At 44.1% G+C, this 21,224-nt stretch overlaps 1 protein-coding gene across 1 annotated transcript in view; it reads right to left on the bottom strand.

Annotated features, from left to right (window-relative positions):
• The window catches only part of zfhx4 (zinc finger homeobox 4), an 82,766-nt gene that overhangs the window by 19,483 nt on the left and 42,059 nt on the right, over positions 1-21,224 (bottom strand). Inside the window, exon 6 of the mRNA XM_070986108.1 lies at positions 19,979-20,213. Coding sequence (XP_070842209.1) covers positions 19,979-20,213 — 235 coding nt within the window. The remainder of the gene's footprint in view (positions 1-19,978; positions 20,214-21,224) is intronic.

Here is a 21,224-nt window from a genome sequence, read left to right as displayed (position 1 = left end):
ATAAAACCCCTCTGCCCTGCTGTGCAGTATATCTCACCAGCAAATAATGCTTCCAGTGACTTGAACATATGTCCTGTTGAAAATAGCCCTGCCATGCCACTTCTAGTAGGTGAAACAAAATACATAGCCTGAGGGCAGGGAAATTGTGTGACAGTAAAATATGTCCTACAGGGAAACTATTAAAGTAATTTTTGTTCCCTGTCTACCAAAGGCACCTTTCAAAATAACGTACTTAAAGACAAAGTATAAAAATGTTTAGTTGTCCATATATTTCCTTTTAAGTGAAAGTTAAATCTTTTTTTTCCGTCTTCAATATATTTTATTTACATGTTTTATCATTTTAGGTTAAACAGATGTTATTTTATAGCAGAGATGAAAGTAGACATTATATGATTTTAATGTAAAAAGCTATCATCATATAACCTCCAACACATTCTACTCTACAAGGTCAAAGTAGAAAAGAAAAACTAAATGCAGAAGATGTGTCGATTTTCACTACTGTACTGTATATAGATATTATGTCTATGTATTTCTGTATACCTCTAAAAAAATGTGTGTGCGTGCACACACGCGCACGGACACACACACCAACACACACATGCAGCTCTGTACTATTAGCAGATTAGCCTGCCCATCTCTGAGAGTTCAGCCCCTTGTTTGATAATTCTGTGTATCTGCAGTGTTCTGCCAGTGGATTAAAGTGTGTGTATGTGCGTGTGTGTGCTTTGTGTGTGTGTGTGTGTGTGTACGAGTGTGTATGTGTGTATATGTGTCGCCAGCACAAGCTAACACTAATCCTAGCCAAGCCCCAGCGCTCCCTTTCATCCAGCCATCATTTGTCTCCGGCTGGGCTGATGTCACTTTGTAATGAATTTTGAGCAGTCTGAGAGAGGCCAGATAACCAGGCATGCACATGCACATGCACACACACACAGACACACAGACACACACACACATAAAAATATATATATATATACACACACACACACACACACACACATATATATATATATATACACACACACACACACGGAGCACCCTCCTCCATCTCAGGGTAGCACACACAAATGCAAAATCAAACAGAAACACTTGCACACAGGCGTCAAATCATACACACACACACACACACACACGGTATCATATTCTCACACACACGGAGCAAAACCGTTAAAAATTTCATGTCTTCTAAACGGGGGGGGGGGGGGGGGGGGGTCTCTTTCACCACAAACCCCTCACTCTGCCAGAGAATGAAACTGGTGTATGTGTCTGTGTGCATCTGTGTTTGTGCGAGTGTGTGTAAAAGAGCTGCGCTCATCAATCCTGCACTGCCTTAATAACCATATTTTACAACACACACACACACATACACACACACTCACAGAGAGAGAGATATTCATAGAAATCAGGCAAAGGGTGCATTGAGGTCAGCTTGCATTTGCATACAATCACTTTGGCCATTGTATGACGAGCATAAGGGGTCTGCAAAACCCCCCTCGGAAACATGATATGATTAACCCTTTCACATACAGCGGGGTGCGCACACGCACACACACACACAGACAGACACACACATACAAAAAGACACAGACAGACACATAGACTAAGTGCTGGCGCCGTTGCTTTAAGCGCCAACACATTAAGTGGACATTATATACAGCATGAAATTTTCATGGCAGATGCTGGCATGTGATTGAGGAAGAAAATTCTGTGTGCATGTGTATGTGTGTGTGTGTATGTGTGTGTGTGTATGTGTATGTGTATGTGTATGTGTATGTGTATGTGTATGTGTATGTGTATGTGTATGTGTATGTGTGTGAGTGTGCGTATTCAACACTGTTGTATTTTTGAATTTGCACATGCGTATGAGAGCTGTACACAATTTGCACATTTGTATACACAGTCTATTTTAAGGTGGACGTGTGCATCCTTGTACGTGTGTGTGTGTGTGTGTGTGTGTGTGTGTGTGTGTGTGTGTGTGTGTGTGTGTGTGTGTTTGTGTGTGTGTGAAAGAGACAGAGAGAGAAGACTGGGACTGCACTCTGCTCCTGATGTTTTATTAATACGCTGGTGACAACGGGGATGAAATATCTCCTGTCAGCCACGAGAGCCCGGGCTGCAGAAATTGCAATTTTCACTGCTGGTGCTGCAGCGTCCATCTTTGTATTTTAATTCACCCCATCTTCGTACAGAGGGAAACAGGAAGGATAGCCTGTGTGTGTGTGTGTGTATGTGTGCGTATGTGTATGTGTTGGTGTAAACGTTGTGTGTGCAGTGGGTTTGAAAGTCCTTCTTCACTGGTTTATCTTTTCTCTATACTTGACTTTTGTTCGATGCCAAGGAAAAGCAAATGGCACAAATCGAACAGCATGTTTCACAGAAGAGTGGGAAAAGAGGGGGAGGGAGGAGGGTCAAAACAGAAATACAGACAGAAAAAAACAAGCTCTCGAAGAACTCACATACTGCAAGGTCAGGACAATGTCTCAGAAGAAGGAATAAAAAAAGGAGGAGGATAAAAATCCCTTCTCATCTCCTTTGTCATTGTCTGCCTTCATTCCTTCACTGCTCCCCACCGTATATATAAACATATGTATAGAAAAAATGATATATATACCTTCACTTTGATTAAACAACCTGTTTTTATATGACTGCTTATAACAGGTTAATTGCACATTATCATTACTACTATATATTATGACTTGAATAAAATAATGTAGCTTTTAATTTACATTACAGACACATTCAACTTTATATTAAACAAACCTGTAAACTACACAAAGCTAGAAATCACTGTCATACACACTGTCTGACAGCATACTCACAGACTAATCAATGTTAGCTTATGTACTTAAAATAAACTTAGCTTTGAGCTTCACGTTAATTCATTTGTTACTCCTTGATGTGATGCTTGCACGTTTTATATGTTAGCAAACTAAGGCAAATTCAAATCTCTCATTTTGTTAAAGACAACAAGTTAAGGAGGATATGGATCTGGTGAAAGAGATCATAGCTGGAGCCTGTGCTTGATCATGACGCTACTAAACCACCATTTTAACTAACCTCTAGGGGGCAGTCTACCTGTAGCAAGACAGGACACAAGAGACACGAGAGACAATGAACAGAGGGGAGGAAAGAGAGGGAGGAATGAGGGTGAAGAGTGGGTGAAGAAAGAGAAAAAGAGAGAGGAAAGGAGGGGGTGATCATCTGGGCCTCATCAGTGTTTTTTTTTTTTTTTTTTCACTCCTTTCCCCTTCTAGTCGGTTAGATCTGTGGCGAGTGTGTGTGTGCGTGCGTGCGTGCATACGGGGAATGTGTTTCCACACTGAGGACATTCCCAGACGAGCTCTCTCAATACATCAGCACAGCGTCTGCCCTCTGAGTGACCCTGACAGTTACACACCACATGAGTGTGTACGTGAGCGCGCGTGCGATCGCGTGTGTGCGCACATGTTTGAGTGTGTTTGTGTGGATGTGCGCCATTGATCAAGTGAGTGAGACAGTGACTGCATGTGTTTGCATGTGAGTTGTCATGTGCAAGTGTGTGTGTGTGTGTGTGAAATAAAGAGAAAGAGACAGAGGGTTCTGTGGCAGGGACTCTTAACCATCAACTTAATCGCTACCAGAGGACGCACAGAGCAAAACTTTCGCAGTCACCTTCCACTGCCTGTGTGCATGCTCTCTCTCTCACACACACACACACACACACACACACACACACACACACACACACACACACACACACACACACACACACACACACACACACACACACACACACACACACACACACACACACACACACACACACTGGGAGTAGGTCAGGCTGTGGAGGGTGTGTGATTTTGGCAGCCTGGTGGGACTCTCTTTGATGTGGGTCGGTCGGAACATTAAAGCCGGCCGGTGAGCTCGAGCTAACCACAGACCCTGGGTCCGATTACCCTGCAACCAACACCAGCCTATATTTAACCGTTACACAGGAAGAATAATTAAGTGACTCCTGATCAGGGATATAGCCAAATCAGCCTGGTTTTAGATTTAACTATTAAATGGAAGCCAGTGTAACCGATTCAATCCCTGGATGAATAACTCTCTTGTTTGTCCAGTAAATAACTCCTGAAATCCCCAAACACAACATATTTGGTTTATATAATCTCAGAATAAAAGAATACTTTTAACCCTTTTTTTAATGATTGTTCCTGTTACTTTGAGACAAATAAAGAAAAAACAAATTTTGGACAGATACATGTAGGAGGACAGAGAGAAAGATAAATAGAAAGAGATGTTTGCGAAGAAAAAAATGGAGGGATAGACATATGGGAGATGGAGGCAATGGAGGATGTATTGAAAGTGTCAGCGCAATGGTTTTGTGTGTGTGTGTCTGTGTGTGTGTGCCCTCTAGCTGTATAATGACCTGCTCTGAGACCACTCGCTCCCCTTCCCGTCTCCCCCTGAGGGCCCATAACCGCCATGCCGGGTCATTATGTGCCCGGTGGAGGACTCAGCCGTACAGCACACAACCGTAGAGCGCTGCCACGCGGAGAAACTGGACACGGAGGCTCCAAAATGGCTGAATTCATTAGGCGGGCTGAGTTGCCTCTAATTTGCTTCCTTAGGGCTAGGATGGTGCTCATTAAAGGGGTAAAGGAGTAAAAAAAAAAAAGCTGTTTTTTACATTATTGTTTATCTTAAATCGTAAGACACCGTGAACGCGGAGCATCAAGTGAAACGGTAATTGCTGCCAAAGAAAATATCATGAGGAATATACAAGAAATGCAACTAGACTGAGGAACGAACTGTAGAGCTTTTAGGCCTCTATATGCTACAATATTATCAGCGCTGATGTGTTATATGTCTAAAAATGATAATAAAGGCTAGATATGGTGTGTGTCCGCTGTATCTGTGGTAGTAATGCAGCCTTAATGTTTTGCGTAACACCCATGACTGCCATGTCTCCCCCACTTATCCGTGATGTTGACGCTGATTTCTTCTTACAACTATGGTCATGTCCCCTGTGAGACACACGTGTACGTGTGTGTGTGTGTGTGTGTGTGTGTGTGTGTGTGTGTGTGTGTGTGTGTGTGTAGGAGCAATAGGGGCCCTGTGATGTCACATTCCTGCGCCGCGCGCGTGGCTCTAGTTTGGCCCCTAGGTTTTAAAGGGGAAAGCTTTGAAACATTACACCATCCCACACAGTCACAGCCATGCGTACACGCACACACACACACAGTCAAGGGCCAGTGGTAATACTGCCAGGGTAATAACCTTACAGACTTACTGATCTCCCTCCCTCCCGTTCTCTCACCCTCAAATCTTTATTTACCCTACTCTCCCTCTTTATCCCCCCTCTCTCCCCTCGTTCTCCCTGTACCTTTCCCCCCCGAATTTCAGCGCGTTTAACAAGCATTTAGATCTTAACCAGATGTTGTTAATGTAGCATGTCTAAAATACTAAACATCAACCCAGTGGAGAGGGGCTAGAGCTCCTGCACAGGGCCTGGGAATAACTGACACACACACACACACACCTGTACACGCTCATACACACCCACGCACGAACCCCCTCTGCACATAACACACATTTACTTCCACACGGCGTTCAATGTATTTCATGCACAGAGGTCCACAGCCCACATGCTAACATGTAAACAGACACACACCAGCACAAGCAAACACACGTGTTTCCATCCACACGCTCCGTTCCACCCACACCCACCCACTTATTGCTTAAAACACATGAGAACTTATTACACCAGCAAAAAATATCCATTGTTTCAGGTCGACTCTGAGAGCCAGACAATAGGATTGTCACTTAATACGCTCCTGGTGTGAATGTCAATAAGTTGAACTGACAGAATAAGCTGAAAAAATGACTTTTGTGTAAAAAAAAAAAAAAAATGCTTGTATCAGCAGCTCCAAATTTGCTTTGTTGTTGTCAATTACAACTTCCTGAGACACTTCATTGTATTTTCTTTCCCTCAAATTGCCCGCTCTGCTGTCTTGCAGGCGGCTAACAAAACACCTATTACTCTCTGAAAAAAAAAGAGAAAAAAATCATATGAATAAACATAGCCAAGATTAAAGGCTTGCATGTCTTGCTTGCTGCGCAGACAGAAACTGTTGTTTCGTGTTAAGAGGGGTTTCATTTTCAGTGCTGTGGGCACTGAGGGGGGATGATGTTAATGATTCTTTAATAGCAAATACAAAAGGTTTTCACAGGACAAAAATATGGCTTCAAAAGGTTCAGTGGTGGAAAAAAAATTGCTGCAACACCTGGCCTTATACAATAGGCTAGCACACCTACTGTACACCTCCACACGTGTGCGCGCACACACACACACACACACACACACACACACACACACACACACACACACACACACACACACACACACACACACACACACACACACAAACACCTGCATCTTACACAACAGCCATATTGCATTTCGGCTGTTTGAATCACCTTAGGCTGAGTAGGTGAATTGAGGAGGCGGCACGGCAAGCTTACTGAGGGATTTAGGAATAATTTGAAAAGAAGATTCCTCTCCTCTGTTTCATCCCCCCCCCCATCTCTTTCTTTATTTTCTGTTTTTCCTGGTCTTTTATGATTCCACGGTCCAATATTTATCTAGCCCCTGATTATAAACATCTGGCCGATGGGGCAGTCTGCACAGCAGCAGCCACAAAACACACACACACACACTGAGAGAGTCGCACACATAGTGGAAATATCACACACGCTCGCCAACGTGACCCTGTCAGGTTCAGACCGGAGGACGGAGGGACGGAGAGACAGAAGGAAAGAGAGAGAGTGGGACCAGACAGAGACAGAAAGAGAGAACTAGGAGCTGAGGGTTAATGGCCTTCCCATCTCTGTGATAAGAATTCATTCTGTTCTATTACCAGCACTTATCTACAGAGGCTGCTGTCTTTCCCCTCTCTCTCCCTCAAAAACACACACACACACACACACACACACACACACACACACACACGCACACACACAGTGAGGGTCCGAGATCAATAGATGAACCTAATGAAGAAAGCAGCTGTTTCTCGGCATACCTGCTCAACTCTATCAGCCCAACAAGACCTCCCTGCCGCATTCATCTGTCTATCTATCCATCCATTTATCTATCCACCTATCTAGCCATCTGTCCATCTATTTTCATATCTTTTCACACAGCTATCCATCCATATACCTATCCTATCTGTTCCTCGGTGCCTCCATTTATCCCTCTATCTGTCCATCCATCACTACACTGGTAAACAAAGATACCAGCAGGATAGATATAGTTTCCAATTGACCAGACTGGTCCTTGTCATGTATTCAAGGTTTATTTATTTTCTGGGAAATAATACAAGGCAGAGAATCAGGGAATCTAATAAAATGGCTGCCATGGTTTAAGAGAGTGGCTGTGACTCTGTGTGTGTGTGTGTGTGTGTGTGTGTGTGTGTGTGTGTGTGTGTGTGTGTGTGTGTGTGTGTGTTTGTGTGTGTGTGTGTGTGTCTATGCTTAAAATAGGCCTGTGACGGGCAGTGGCCAAATGGATAATGCTTAAACAGATCTTTATCCTATTGGGCTACTGTCCCGTTTTTAGCAGCATAAAAACCATCTGCTTTCAGAGCCACCAAAAACAAGACTGTAATCCTGGATGGAAATCAAAGAAAAGATTTAAGTGGATAAAAAGGACAGATAAAAATACAGTTATAGGATCATGGAAAGTTGCATTGTTTATCAGTGCGCAGTTTTCGTCACTTCATTTCTTAAAAACAGACGCTAGAGAGAACGGAAATATGAATTATCCTCATTTTGAAGAATTACACATTTATCATATTTCGTAATATGATAGGCTTTGTGTGCATGCTGCTTTCATGGCCAGGATAACAGCGTGTTTCTGTGAATTACGAATGAAGAAATGTGACCAAAAAAATGACTTCAGCTTTCCATTCATTCTATTCATTTCCAATGCTTTTCTGTGACTACATTCCTTATTGATGGGCGCTTCATATGAGTCCGGAGCACCACATAGCTGCCATTAGTACATAACAATTTCATGTGCTGACAATAAGTCAACGTGACATCTCTTTTGGCATAGAGGAGTGTGAAAAACAAAAATGTGTGCATCATCAGGGCCTTATTATGTGTTGAGGTTAGAGAGGATAGCAGGACTCTTCAACATAAGAAGAATAGAGTCATGGAAGAAAAAGAAAAATATCTTCAAGCTCAAATATTCATTAGGTTGCTCAGAATCATCTCCAAAATGACCACATGGAACCTGTAATACATGGGCACACACGCTCACATGCAACACACACACACCCACACGAATGCGCAGACCTGGGGCAACTGCCCCGGAGATGGTATTTGCAGACAGTTACAAATAAGGAGTGTTGGCTTTCCTCTGACTTTCTCAAAAACATGCAAAAAATGTCCATTTCATTACTGGCTAAACAATGTCATATGGGCCCCCACTGGCCCTAATAGAAGCAGACAAAGACAGAGCAGCACACATATGCTTCGAATAAATCAGATTACTGAGAGAGAGAGGGGGAGAGAAGGAGTGGGAGAAAGAGGAAAAGAAAGAGAGACACCGCCAGACACTTAGAGGATTGACAATATTCCCTTTTCTTGCTACCTCCACCCCTCCTTTTCTCCTTTTCCTTCACTTTCTTAACTCCCCCAACCCCCCCAGCGGGATCTGTTTTAGATTTGAGCCAGTGCTTGAGCCATATCTCTACCTTATCTCTGCTAGCCGTCAGAAAACAGAAAGCTCCATGTTTCCATGCATTAGACTCCCGGCCCCTGACACGCCACTTGAAAATCTCACAGCCCCTCAAAATGGTTGAGCAAGAAAATAAAACAGCAAAAGATATCATTTAATCAAATGAAATGCAGGTTACCGGGTTGCATTGATGTCATTTTTTTTGGAGATACAGTCTAACGCTCAGATACAGCGTCATATCAAAGAAAATGTCAACCGTGAAAATTATGGAAATGAATTTTGGGATTGTGACAACAAATGTCACCAAAAATCCCCCAAAATGAGATCACTCTTCGAGAGCCACAAAGCATCATTAACTATCTTTGAAAGGCCATCAGAATTTGAGGGGCTGTGACATTTTTTACCCCCTGACCACCACTGGGCATCGACCCCCATGAAGATATCCCGTTGTGTTTTTGGCTCCAATTATACCAAAGCTCTTCTCTGATCAGGATAAAGGGAAGTATTGATTCTCCTTAAAGCTGTAACAAAAAGAAGAAAGCGTAGACAGGGTGGGGAATATGTTAACAATTTGAGGAAAAAGGAAAAATCAATATTCAAATGACTCGTTATATTGATTTATAATTAAGTCTTAATTGCGGCTAGGCTTGGACTTTCAAACTGCCCCGTGACGTTAGCCGGGAAAGAAGATAGGGGAACATTATTGATACACTTTAACAGTGGTGGTCATCCAGACATTGATTCAGCTGCTTTGTGGTGCCTTTGGCGTGCTCTGAGGATCTAAATGCACATGCATTTGAGGAAACTCACGTACACGTACATTTCTGAGAAAAGAGGCACACACCTGCGTGCACAAACAAATACACACACCTAAGTGAACTAACACAGCATAATTAACCTTCATCCGGGAAAAGTCAGGGCTGCCTTATCTGCAAACTTGACTGCGCATACGTGTGTGTGTGTGTGTGTGTGTGTGCGCGCACACGTCTGTGTGTATGTGCTGTAATTACACCATTAGGTGTGGAACTGATTGACTTCAGATGGGGTTGGTGGAGGTATTATTGTGGACAAAATAAGTGAGTGAAAGGAGTGTGTGGAGTGCATGTGTGTGTGTGTGTGTGTGTGTGAAATGTGTGCTTATTTAAACTCACATGCAGATTCTTATATCCCACCGCCTTTACTTGTGATATGAGTGCGTATGATTCCTTCTTCGTGTGCTTCAACCCATGTGGAAATGTGTGAGTGCGTGTCCATGCTCAATTCTGTGTGTGTATTTGTCCCCACGGGCCTCATCAGGTATCAGATACCTTTTGTTTTGGGAGCTCATTGATGGATGAAATCTTTATCTGTGCTATTGATCAGGAGGGCGCGGGTCCTAAACTGTCTGTCTAGCTGCCTGCCTGCTCCAGCTCTAACAAGATTGCCAGGGCCGAGTATATCAGTTAACATTTAATCAATGGCAGCTTAAGACACTGGGGCTAAGGGAAAGAAGCCCACCGCTTCAGCCCCCTGCCCCAAACCATTACCCGGGATTGAAGGGGAACTATACTTGTGTGTGTGTGTGAGTTCCAGATGATTACAAGGGATTGGGTCTGGTTGATCACATGTCTTCAGGGGACAGAGGTGTGTGTGTGTGTGTGTGTGTGTGTGTGTGTGTGTGTGTGTGTGTGTGTGTGTGTGTGTGTGTGTGTGTGTGTTAGTGTTTACAGGCATGCAAGTGCTGGCTTGTCGATACATGTTAATACGTAAGAAACGCCAGAGGGGGCTGGTGTGTGCTACACTGGCCGTGTTGCTCTGAAGAAAATAGGAAAACTGAATGAAATGACTGATGTGTAGGAGAAAAATGGCCATTCAAATCAAGTGAAGGCTTCAGATTGAACACGCCTGTGTGAAAACACACATACACACACACACTGCAGTGGAGAGATATGACATATCAGGCAGTGCGTGATTTTTTTTTCTGCCTTGCTTGCAAAAAGCCCCTGATGCTAAAAAGGAGAGTCAGCAAAAAAGAAATATGATCTCTATGACTTTTTTCCTTGCTTTTTATTTTACCATCAGCTCATCTTACTGTAAATGAAACCCCATCAGATCTAAGAAGCTGATCCTTCGTCTCCCATCTCCAGCTTTTTCTTTCATTTTCTTATTCATGCTATCGCTGGACCTCATCATCATCAAATCTCATTTTGAGAGAATTAAAGATGTACTTACAGTATTTGCCTATGCACTCAGGGTGTGTGTGTGTGTGTGTGTGTGTGTGTGTGTGTGTGTGTGTGTGTGTGTATGTAAGGTTCAGAATGAGTGTGTAGGTGTGTATGTGTGCGTCTGTCATGGGGTTGCTCTGACGGGGGAAGCCCCTCTCACGTCCCTGCCTTTCGTCCAAAGCCTGGGAGATTCCCACCACCAAAAATCAATGTGTGTGAGAGCATATGTGCGCCTGTGTGTGTGTCAAGGTTTTGTAAGACAAATCTCTCCAGCGTGCGCCGCTTTAGTGCTATTGAACCAGGCTTCGATCACTCGGCCACTGTGAATAATGCAAGGGAGGCTACTGCTCACTTACAGCACAGGATGCTTGTGTGTGTGTGTGTGTGTGTGTGTGTGTGTGTACGTATGTGTGTGACAGGATGGTCCTTTTTCCTTCTTGCAAATGCAACAGGGCAGTTCTTCGACGTTCCTCCACTTGGCCCTCTTAATCTCGTGTCAGATACAGGAACTCCCACATTGATACTGTCTCTTCGAGTGTGTGCGCCACATGTGTGTGTGTGCACGCGCGAGTGTGTGTACGCTGGAGGCTTCTGCAGTAGACGGGAAGAGCTTAACTCAAGCAGACAGCTCAGGCCTGCACTTTGACACACCCTGACTCATTACATACAGCCGGCACACAGTGGAATATTGTCATTAAAAAAGACAATTAGATATGAAGTCAAGGGAGCATCGCTTACACACACATGGACACACACGCCTGCAAACACACAGCGCAGGAAATATAGGTGAACACACTCTCGTCTTCATATCCCCAGGTATGTGAAGCGGAGATATTAATAATCACGATGTTACAGAGTAATTAAAATGATTCCAAATGATGAGTGCGAGTGCGTTTGGCGTGTGTGTGTGCGTGTGTATGTGTGTGCGTTTCTGTTAATTAAGCTGAATGATTTGATATGACACAAACCATAATGCTTTAATGGTGTCCTATACTTGATGCGGCTGGAGGGGACGACAGTTGATGGGGCTGTAGGGAGACACAGGGCGACACACACGCATAAAAACAGATACAGCTGCTCATTGGCTCTGCCTAAGAGGAGCATCTCTTTTTTTTCGACATAATTATCTGTGTCATCACTTACGAGGCAATTAAACAAACATCAGTTCCTATTTCCTCTCCCTCCGTCTCTCCTCTCTTCTTCCTCCGCTTCCTCATCCTCTTCCCTCCTGCCATCTGCCCTCCCATCGCCTCTCCTCTGCTCTTTTTATTTAATCTTCTCCTCTCCTCTCCTCTCTCCTCTCCTCCCCTCTCCCTCTGCTCCTCTTCCTCCCCTCCTGTGTGACTCCAGACAAGGTTTCAATTTCAGCATGCTGATTGTCTCATTGCCGACTCCATGCATGTCTAACACTTACTGGCACTCTGGGGACCGGCAATACACACCATAGAATGCCTATTACACTCCCACACGTTTCTGGTGAGCGTGTGTTCGTGTTTGAATGTGCGTGTGTTTGTGTGTAAGGGGTGATGAGGGTGTAAAATGCCTATTACGCTGAGAGTCTGGTCTCTCTTACACTGGAGAGAATTCTCTGGCGCCTAAAGAGCAGAAAATTGCAATGCTCCTCTTCCTCACTCCCCATTAACCTGCTTTTGAAACAAAGGCCTGGCCAAGGTGTGTGTGTTTGTGTGTGTGTGTGTGTGTGTGTGTGTGTGTGTGTGTGTGTGTGTGTGTGTGTGTGTGTGTGCGTGTGTGTGTGTGTGCACGTATCCTTGCCCATTAGCTTCATGTGCCATCATGGGTAAAGCACCTTGTGGGCTCAACCAAGCAGAAACACCAGTGTCTTTTCTTCATATACCTTACGTTCTCTTTGTTTGCAGTTTATTTACCTGCCTTGCGCAGGCTACTTTTTGCACACTGCAGCTTTACATAACAAAAACCTTCTGTTCTCCATCCTTTTGTCCCTCCGTTCAGTCAACCAAATTTTGAGAAATGTATATTTTTATGACCTTAAATAATCTTGTCAGTAGTTTTTTTTTTCCTTCCTTCCTTCCATCCTTCATGAAAAAAAACAGCAGAAAGAGATGGCATCTTCCGAAGAGCTTCGAGATGAGTAAAGCAGCGGGCATATTTGTCTAATTTGCACAAAGACATCCACATCAAAGCACAAATCAAGACCCAGGCTCATTCAGTGGATTTTTATCAGTCTATCCATTTCTTGTTCTTTTTTTTCCCCAGCATCCTTTTTCCTTTCTCTCTGTCACATTCCTCTTTCTCTCTCTATTTTCAGAGCGTTATTAGAACATGATAAAAGCGAAAGGGATGTCATGACACGGGACCCCCTGTTAGCATTAGGAGGTGGGAGAGAAAACGAACGAAAGAACGAAGCGGGTGGGGGGGGGGAAGATGAAAGAGATTTGTCTGGAAATTATTGCTCACAAGGCATTGATTCTCTGCTTTAATCTCACACAGTGTGCTCAAATTTCCTATTAGGGAGATGAAGAAAAGGAGCGAGAGGGAGATGGGTCTTATTCACATAGGTGAGGAGGTGAAACTTGGCATGTCTCTCAGTGTTTCTTTGGGCAGGCAAGACACCATTTCCCTTTTTCTGGAAAGAGCAGCAGAATCTTTCAGAATCTCTATTTTTTTACATGTGCTGTGTTGCTTTTAGCCCATTAGTCTGCTCTAAGTAAACATTGGAGGGCTATTGCTACTGAACAGCTGGAGGGTCACACACAAACACACACACACACACACACACACACACACACACGTACGACAAGCCACTGACAGCTGCTATAGCTGCAAAGCTTCCTTCGGTTAGCGACGATTAGCCTTGGCTATAGGTAATCAATAGCTCCTATCAATTCCATACCTCCCACTGATGGATGAGGTAGAAGAAACAGAGAGGAGAGTGAGGAACAGGGAGAATTGGTAGTTGCTGCAAGGAATGGCAGAAATTCTATCTGACAATGCTTCCTTCAAAAGTAACGTCCCTGCTTCCTTCTTTGTGTGAGTGTGTGTGCATATCGGCTGCCTTAAATGTCCATCTGTGAATTGAATCATCGCGGTCTGAGATTAGTGGCTGCTTGGACCCAGTAAGCGTAATGCCTGGTTACCGCGGCTCCAGCTCCACACAGCCCTCCTCCCATCACCGGATTGTTTGTCTTAATGCTGTGTGACATGGCCCATTGTTTTGTCCATCTGTGGTTAAGAGTCAATGGACAGAGGGTCTATGAGGGGACTGGGGAGAGAAAAGAATGGAGGTGAGGGAGAAGAAAATAAAGAAGAGCAGGAGTGAAAAGAAGAGGGGGGCGAAGGCAGGAAAAAAAAGGAGAGAAACAAGATGGGGATAAGAGCTGAGAGGTGAAAAAAATATTTAAAGAGCAAGGTCAGAAAGAGATGGAGAGTAAGGGAAAACATGCAATAACCCTGTGATTTCAATACGGTCCTCAGACTTTACATTCACCACTTCCTTTTCCAGGACCTTCCAGAGGCTTTCAGTTCCATATGGAGCGGGGCCTTCAGCGCTTTGTGATATCACCGACGTGAAAGGCGTCCTGGCCCTGTGACGCCAGTCCCCTCTTCAAAGGGTTAAGTCATATTTAGTATGCGTCCTCATAGCCCTACGGCTTTGTATTGTAAATAAGACTAATGTGGCATTGGTCAGGTATGCTAATTCAGATAATCAGCGCAATTTCTGCAAATTATAACTGTCAGTGTGGTGGGCACAGAACCTTGGCGGAAAACATGAGGGAACAATTTAGCCCGGGTAATACCCCTCCACCAAAGCGCTGCTCAACTCAAAGAAAAACAATCGGCCTGAGCCCATACCGCCCCGACACACCATTTCAAAAATAGTTTATGGTGAACGAGCCTCATTTTTTTCTGAGGCACAAGTCAGCCTGCTGCCCTTTTTTTTTCCTATGTGCACACACAGACCACAAAGTAATTATAATTCGCTTGGATGGAATTATTCAAAAAATGACCACATCTTTTACTCCCTCAGCCATAGAGAATATGGTTTTGGGAAATTTGGGGTAAATTGCTACTTGCCGAAAATATAATAATATACATATATGAATATGTCTTATTTTGATTTGACAAATGATTTAAAATGCAGTACATTGTCTCCAACTAATTGCACAGCAATAAAAAGCTACATACTTCACGAAAATCCTCTTGGGTAAAATCACATCACTCTCATCAGAATAGTTCTCCCCAGGAACTGCATTTTACTCATGTTGGGCACATAAAATAACATTCCACGTTTTTATTACGCGAGGAATGGATCCCGCCTGTCTCAAATCTGTGGACTTTACCTTTTATGTAAGTAACTTCCTGTTTCACAGTAAATGAGAAAGAGAAGGTCACGAATAATTTATTAACTGCAGGTAATCAGCTGTTTGGAGGCAAATCAATAAGCAATATAATTAGCTGCCTTAAACTATTAAACGTCTAATCCAAACACAGATTTCTAATGGATAAATACATCAGAGAGGTGGCATATGCAATCGAGGTGCAATACGGTAACTAAAAAGGACAAAATTGTCCGCTGGTCTCACCTACTGCATTCTGACTTGGAAAAAGAAAATGGCCACCGCTGCGCTAACTCCAGCGGTTAGCTAGATCTGGGTGTGTGTCGCATCCTTTCTCTCACTCCTCCGGCCATCCGTGACTGTTTATGTAATGGCCACAAATTACTGAGACAAACCCTGGAAATAGACTTCTGTCTAAGGAGAGACCTTCTTGAAAAAATAAAAAAGAAGAGAACCGCCGGAATGGCGAAACCACCCCCACCACCCGCAGGAAAAAAAGGACAAGATGAAGGAGTGAAAGTGAGGGAGGAGGGAAAACCTAATACCTCAAAAGATGCCTCAGTGTCATCACATTGAAATGCTCTATGGGAGACAACAATGCCCTTTCCCACACTGAAACTTGAATGGTCATTTTTGGAGCTTTGACTCAGCTCAGACACATACAGTTTGGGTTGGGTATATTTGGAAACACGGAATGTCGGCGCACTTGGAAACGAGCGAGATGGCACACTTGCTCTCTGCCGATGTTCCATCACTTCCTGCTGGACGCATGCACATACACACGCGCACACATCTACATGCACGCACAAGTACGTATAGCAATAAGTGTCCATTAGGCTCAGTTTTTAGCCTACAGCTGCTATGTAAATGGTTAGCACAGCTACGCTAATTTAAGTAGAACTGAAATGTCCCCGAGCCTTATCACTCAGAGAAAACAAAAGGCTCTGGATACACACACACAGACATGCACACACTCACATATACACATACATACACCCACACACACACACACAAACACACGATAAAAGTGTTGTTGGTCTCTCTAAGTCAGAAGAGGTCTTTTGTTTAAAAGGGGGACTCAGACAAAGAGGGTCCTCTCCCTCCCTCTTTAATGCATGTTGGGTGGTGGTGGGGGGAGTATAGAGGGATGGAGATGTGTGGGTGGTGGGGTGGTGGAGGGATGGATGACAGGCCAGGCTCTCAGAAATAATTACCTCCATAAGATCCCATCTCCCTTTCCTTTTTGTGAGGGACAGAGGCAACGAAAGGGGAAAAAATGACAGAAAGTAAAGTATGCAGAAAAGGCCCTAGTGTTTCTGCTTGGTCTGGCTTATGAGGAGCTTTACACATGATGGAGCACAGGGCTAATGGGTGAGGATACACACATAGAAAAACACACTCATGCACGCATACACAAACCTCCTAACAGTGTTCTTTATGGCTAAACAAATGGTCAAATGGTTAAGACAGAGGCGGCAACAGAGAAACAGTCAGAGGGAGAAAAATCACTGGAACAACTGAACTTCAGAGACTGTTAATGTCTGCAAAAATCCAGCTAAACAAATTGTTCAAATCACAGAGTCGATGATGGAATACCCATGACTCGCAATCTGTCATATTTTTCTTTTCCTGCTTGCATTTTACTAAACAGCTCTATTCAGGGCGTAACTTCATTATGGAGTGGAGAAGGGCAAAAAAAAAAATCTAATTTCTCTAACAACTTTTGGACGACCCTCAAAGCAAAATGGCCTCCAAGTCCTCCATGTTGAGAGGCAATTCATTTATGCTTGCTCTTCTGATGCAAACTGGCATTTTTTTATAAACTCAATTTTCTTTCACACTTCTAATTGTACACAGAGCGGGACGATTTATCTCAGCAATGCGGGCACAGTGGGCTTTTTGTCTCTGAAGGACACCGCTCAAAGATCATGGTAAAAAGTTTTTTGCCGTACAGTCAGTGAGAGTCAACAAGCACACACAAACACACACACTTTACTCACACTTCACAGGGGTGTTTACCAAGTGTAGGATGAGACGACTGGGCCCAGGTTCGGGGAATTACAGACTCAAAAGGATAACAAAGAGTGAAAGGTTCTCGAATAAACATGCACCAGCAAACACATGCATTGACATGCACACAATGCAGTCCAGCAGCAGGGTTGCTTGTACACTCCTGTCTTTGTTCAAAACACCTATACCCTTGCGGTGTGTCTCTGCAGCAGTGTACCTTAATTAGGCCATAAAATCAGCATCAAAATTGTTTAATGAAAGCCATTCACATGTACATAAAGTCCAGAGCATTAGAACTCTTATTCCCAAATGGGCCTATAATTATCTGGCTCAGTGCCAGGTCCCAGGCTTTAAGAGAAAGATACCGGTCAGCACTTAAATTAATCTTTTTCATACCAGTCTCTAATGAACAGAAAGTGCTCGAGTCAGGAGTTGTAGCCCCAGAAAACTAACAGCACGCATACACATGCACGTACACACAAATAGAGGAGTCCTTAAACTGAACGCCGGCTGGAAATGTTGCCTACTATGGAGTCTTTTCCATCAGTGAAAACATTCACATCATCTATCACTATAGGAGCCTCAAGCAGCTTTAATATACCTTTTCTTCCATATAACATAACCTACTGTAGCATGTAATATCCACATGCGCACAAAGGGCTCAGCTACAAAAACAGCTAAAAATATACCACGTAGAAGAAAAAAAAACATGCTCTATTTGACTGCAGAACCACAGAACAAGAATATGACCCCAATCTCTTACATTAACTTTCAGTGTTTGATCTCTGATTGGAACACTGCTACTGTGTACACCTGCCAAACGTGTACGGTTTGCAAGGAAATACCTTTGAAACATTTACCATGTACCTTGTGAAAGAATACTGTTGTTCACTAAAAATTATATAGAGTGGGCAAAAGGAGGGCATCCAAAAAAGTGGCTTAGCATTTCGGACGCTGCCAACGTCCGCTTAAGCTTTGCACTAGCTTCCTCATGGAAATTCACCATGCAGCATCAAAGCCAAGGTACAAAACGAGGGCCCGAGCAACAAATATGGTGTGTTTTAAGAGTGGAACATTTGAAATAGGTGCAGCGGGCGAATATTGCTTTTGACAGGTTTAAAACCTGGTTGTGCTCACTGGTTTGAGATGTAAAAAAGGCGAGAGGAAAAAAAGGCTTGAAGTCGGGCTTGTGTTCTGGATGAAAAAACGGACAGGAGCGGGAGAGACTGGGAGACGGAATAAGCAGGACAAAAAAGGAGAGAGAGAGATACAAAAAGAGAGCAGGAGAGAGAGGGGTGGGGGTGGAGGGTGAGGGGCTATGTTAAAATGTACGGTAATGATTTATCTAAGCATGCTTTTCTGCTGCACCCCAAATCTCACCGAAACTTTGATCCACGTGTAATTAAAACCAAACGTACACCGGCAACAGTCTCCATTTCAGGATTGGGAGCTCTTCTCCTGTTCGTGTGTGCGTGAGTGCGTCTGCATGTGCGTGTGTGTGTGTGTGTGTGTGTGTGTGTTGGGATTCACATATGTTTCTAAGCGCTGGGCCCCCGTCTGTTTTGGGAGTACATGTACAGTATGAACAGGACACTTCGGGGAGCACAGATTCATGTGGAAACACACACACACACACACACACACTCACACACACACAGAGATGGATGTATGGACTAATGCTATGCTGGAATGCTATTCAAAATGTGTTACCCCCACCCACCCCAACCCATCCCACCCGCTCCTTCAGGTCAAGCAAAGCAAAAACAAGTTAAGCGCTCATTTTCTCCCGGCAGCATTAACATAAGGATGACTAAATAATGGACCCTGACTCTTGGTCTTCTGGTTTAAATTACAGCACAGCCCCCTCCCCTTACACCCTGCAACCCCTCACCAACCATCCAACCCCCACTCAAAGAAAAACGATTAATCTTTTTTTTTTTTTTTTGTCTCTCTGAATGTTTTACAGTTCTGTTACACTTATTAGCTGCTGGCAGGACGGAGAGTCTTAAATGAAAGCCAAATTGCTTTGGTCATGAGAAAGGAAATGAAAGCTCACTCCAGGGAGAGACTGTGTAGCCGTAGCATACGTGTGTGTATGTGTGTGTGTGTGTGTGTGTGTGTGCATGTGTGAGTGTGTGAGGAACGTATGTGTATATGACTAACATATGTGTGTACAGGCCCTTTCACTACGAGATACTCCCAAGGTGAAATTTCATAAGCTGACTGCTTGCCTGCCTGGGATGTCCCTGTGCACAGGACGGGTGCACGAGTGTGTGTGTGTGTGTGTGTGTGTGTGTGTGTGTGTACGTGTGTATGTGTGTGTTGCAGATATAAGCGCGGCAGCCTAATAGGAACAGTATGCTCATTTTGGAGAGATTAGGAGGAATGGACGGGTCTGTATCGAGAGACGTGATCTGGATATGAAGGCCAAAGGAAGGAGGGAGGGAGAGAGGTTTGACAGAATAAAGAGGGAGTGGTGCAAGAATAGAGAAAAAGAGATGGGAGGAGTGTGAGGAGGAAAGAAAAAGAGGGATCTGACTTCAAACGGAGAAAACTGACCACCACAAATAGAATCAGTGCTTATCTAAAGTCAAAAGTTTGAAAACAAACTAGGAAATGAAAAAAAGGAAAAGAAAAAGGGGACAGGTAACACAAATCCCAAAAATGGCCTTAAAATAAAATAAAAAAAAAAAACTGCAGACGAAGCAGGTTAAAGAAGCACAGACCTTGGCTGGAGGGGCACTCCTTGACGTGGAAGAGCTCGTTGAGGCTCAGTCCATCCTCGTCCCCTCCCAGGCCTTGCTGGTGCAGCTGGAGCTTCCTCAGTCCTTCGTTCTGCTGGTGGCGAGCTGAGCGGGCGTGCTGCACCAGGTTGAGGCGGGCCTTGGTGGAGTAGTCGCACAGCGTGCAGTAGTAGACGCACAACTCCGGGCTGTACGCGCTGTCCTGCTTCTGCAAGTGCTGTGGAACAGAGGAGAGCGCAGATGTTAGCTGCCGTACACGTTATGGTCAGTTCAACAAGTCACTGCTCTCACAGCTACATTTGTTTACTCTGAGCACGTTCATGACAGCAGCGTGTTCAACACTGTGACATTACAAAGATATTAGGGGGAATTTTAATGCAACAAGTGACGCTTGTCTGCAAAATCATGTTCTGAATCTTTACTGCTTTGTGGCTATAAAAGCCTTCCCTTCTATTTCCAGTTTGGTTCCAAAATTCCAACGCCCTGAAATCCCACTTCCCTGGGCTTCAAACAAGCCAGCAGGAAAATGGGTAACACTTCAGTCACTTGGCCCCTTATTTTCTACAGTATATGTTCTTCACTCTTTGTAGCATGCGATTTAAACTAAGGAAGCAAAAAAGCCACAACTAATCCTCATTAGACCACTGTTAATTTCATTTAGCATTTTACCGCAGTGTCACTGTAGTGCTAGCAGTGCAGCAGTGAGCGGTGCTACAAAAACCTACGTTGGAGGGCAATGACTAAATGTAGGAGCAAAGGGAAAAAACTATCACCACAGTAACAGATGGAGTTTTGCTTAAGCGTGTCCATGTTCAGGCGCTACACATTCCAAATTAACTGGATATGTTTTAGGTGACATAAAGATCACAAACACACAAAACGTCAGATAAGGGGTTGAGTTCAGAACACTATTTTTGTCTTTAATACGCACATTGTCCGGCTCTACTCATTGTTAGCAGCCGCAGGGGATTCTCATTCAACGTGTGCTGTCAGTTGCAAGCCCTTAATTTCCAGTTGCCTCTTTAATGGCATTGCAGCCATGCAAAGCTACCCCCTGCCTCGACGTGTGCGTGCGCACAAACACACACACACACACACACACACACACACACACACACACACACACACACACACGCACACGTACACACAGCCCCCATCCCACCTTGCCCTACTCCCATACACCCAGTCAAGCCAAGCATATCAAGTGTGCCTCTGTTGTTGCTGCCGG

Source organism: Chaetodon trifascialis, chromosome 18 (assembly GCF_039877785.1).
Source record: "Chaetodon trifascialis isolate fChaTrf1 chromosome 18, fChaTrf1.hap1, whole genome shotgun sequence".
Lineage (NCBI taxonomy): Eukaryota > Metazoa > Chordata > Actinopteri > Chaetodontiformes > Chaetodontidae > Chaetodon > Chaetodon trifascialis.
The sequence above is the reverse complement of the archived record's forward strand: the minus strand, read 5'-3'. Positions and strand labels throughout refer to the sequence as shown.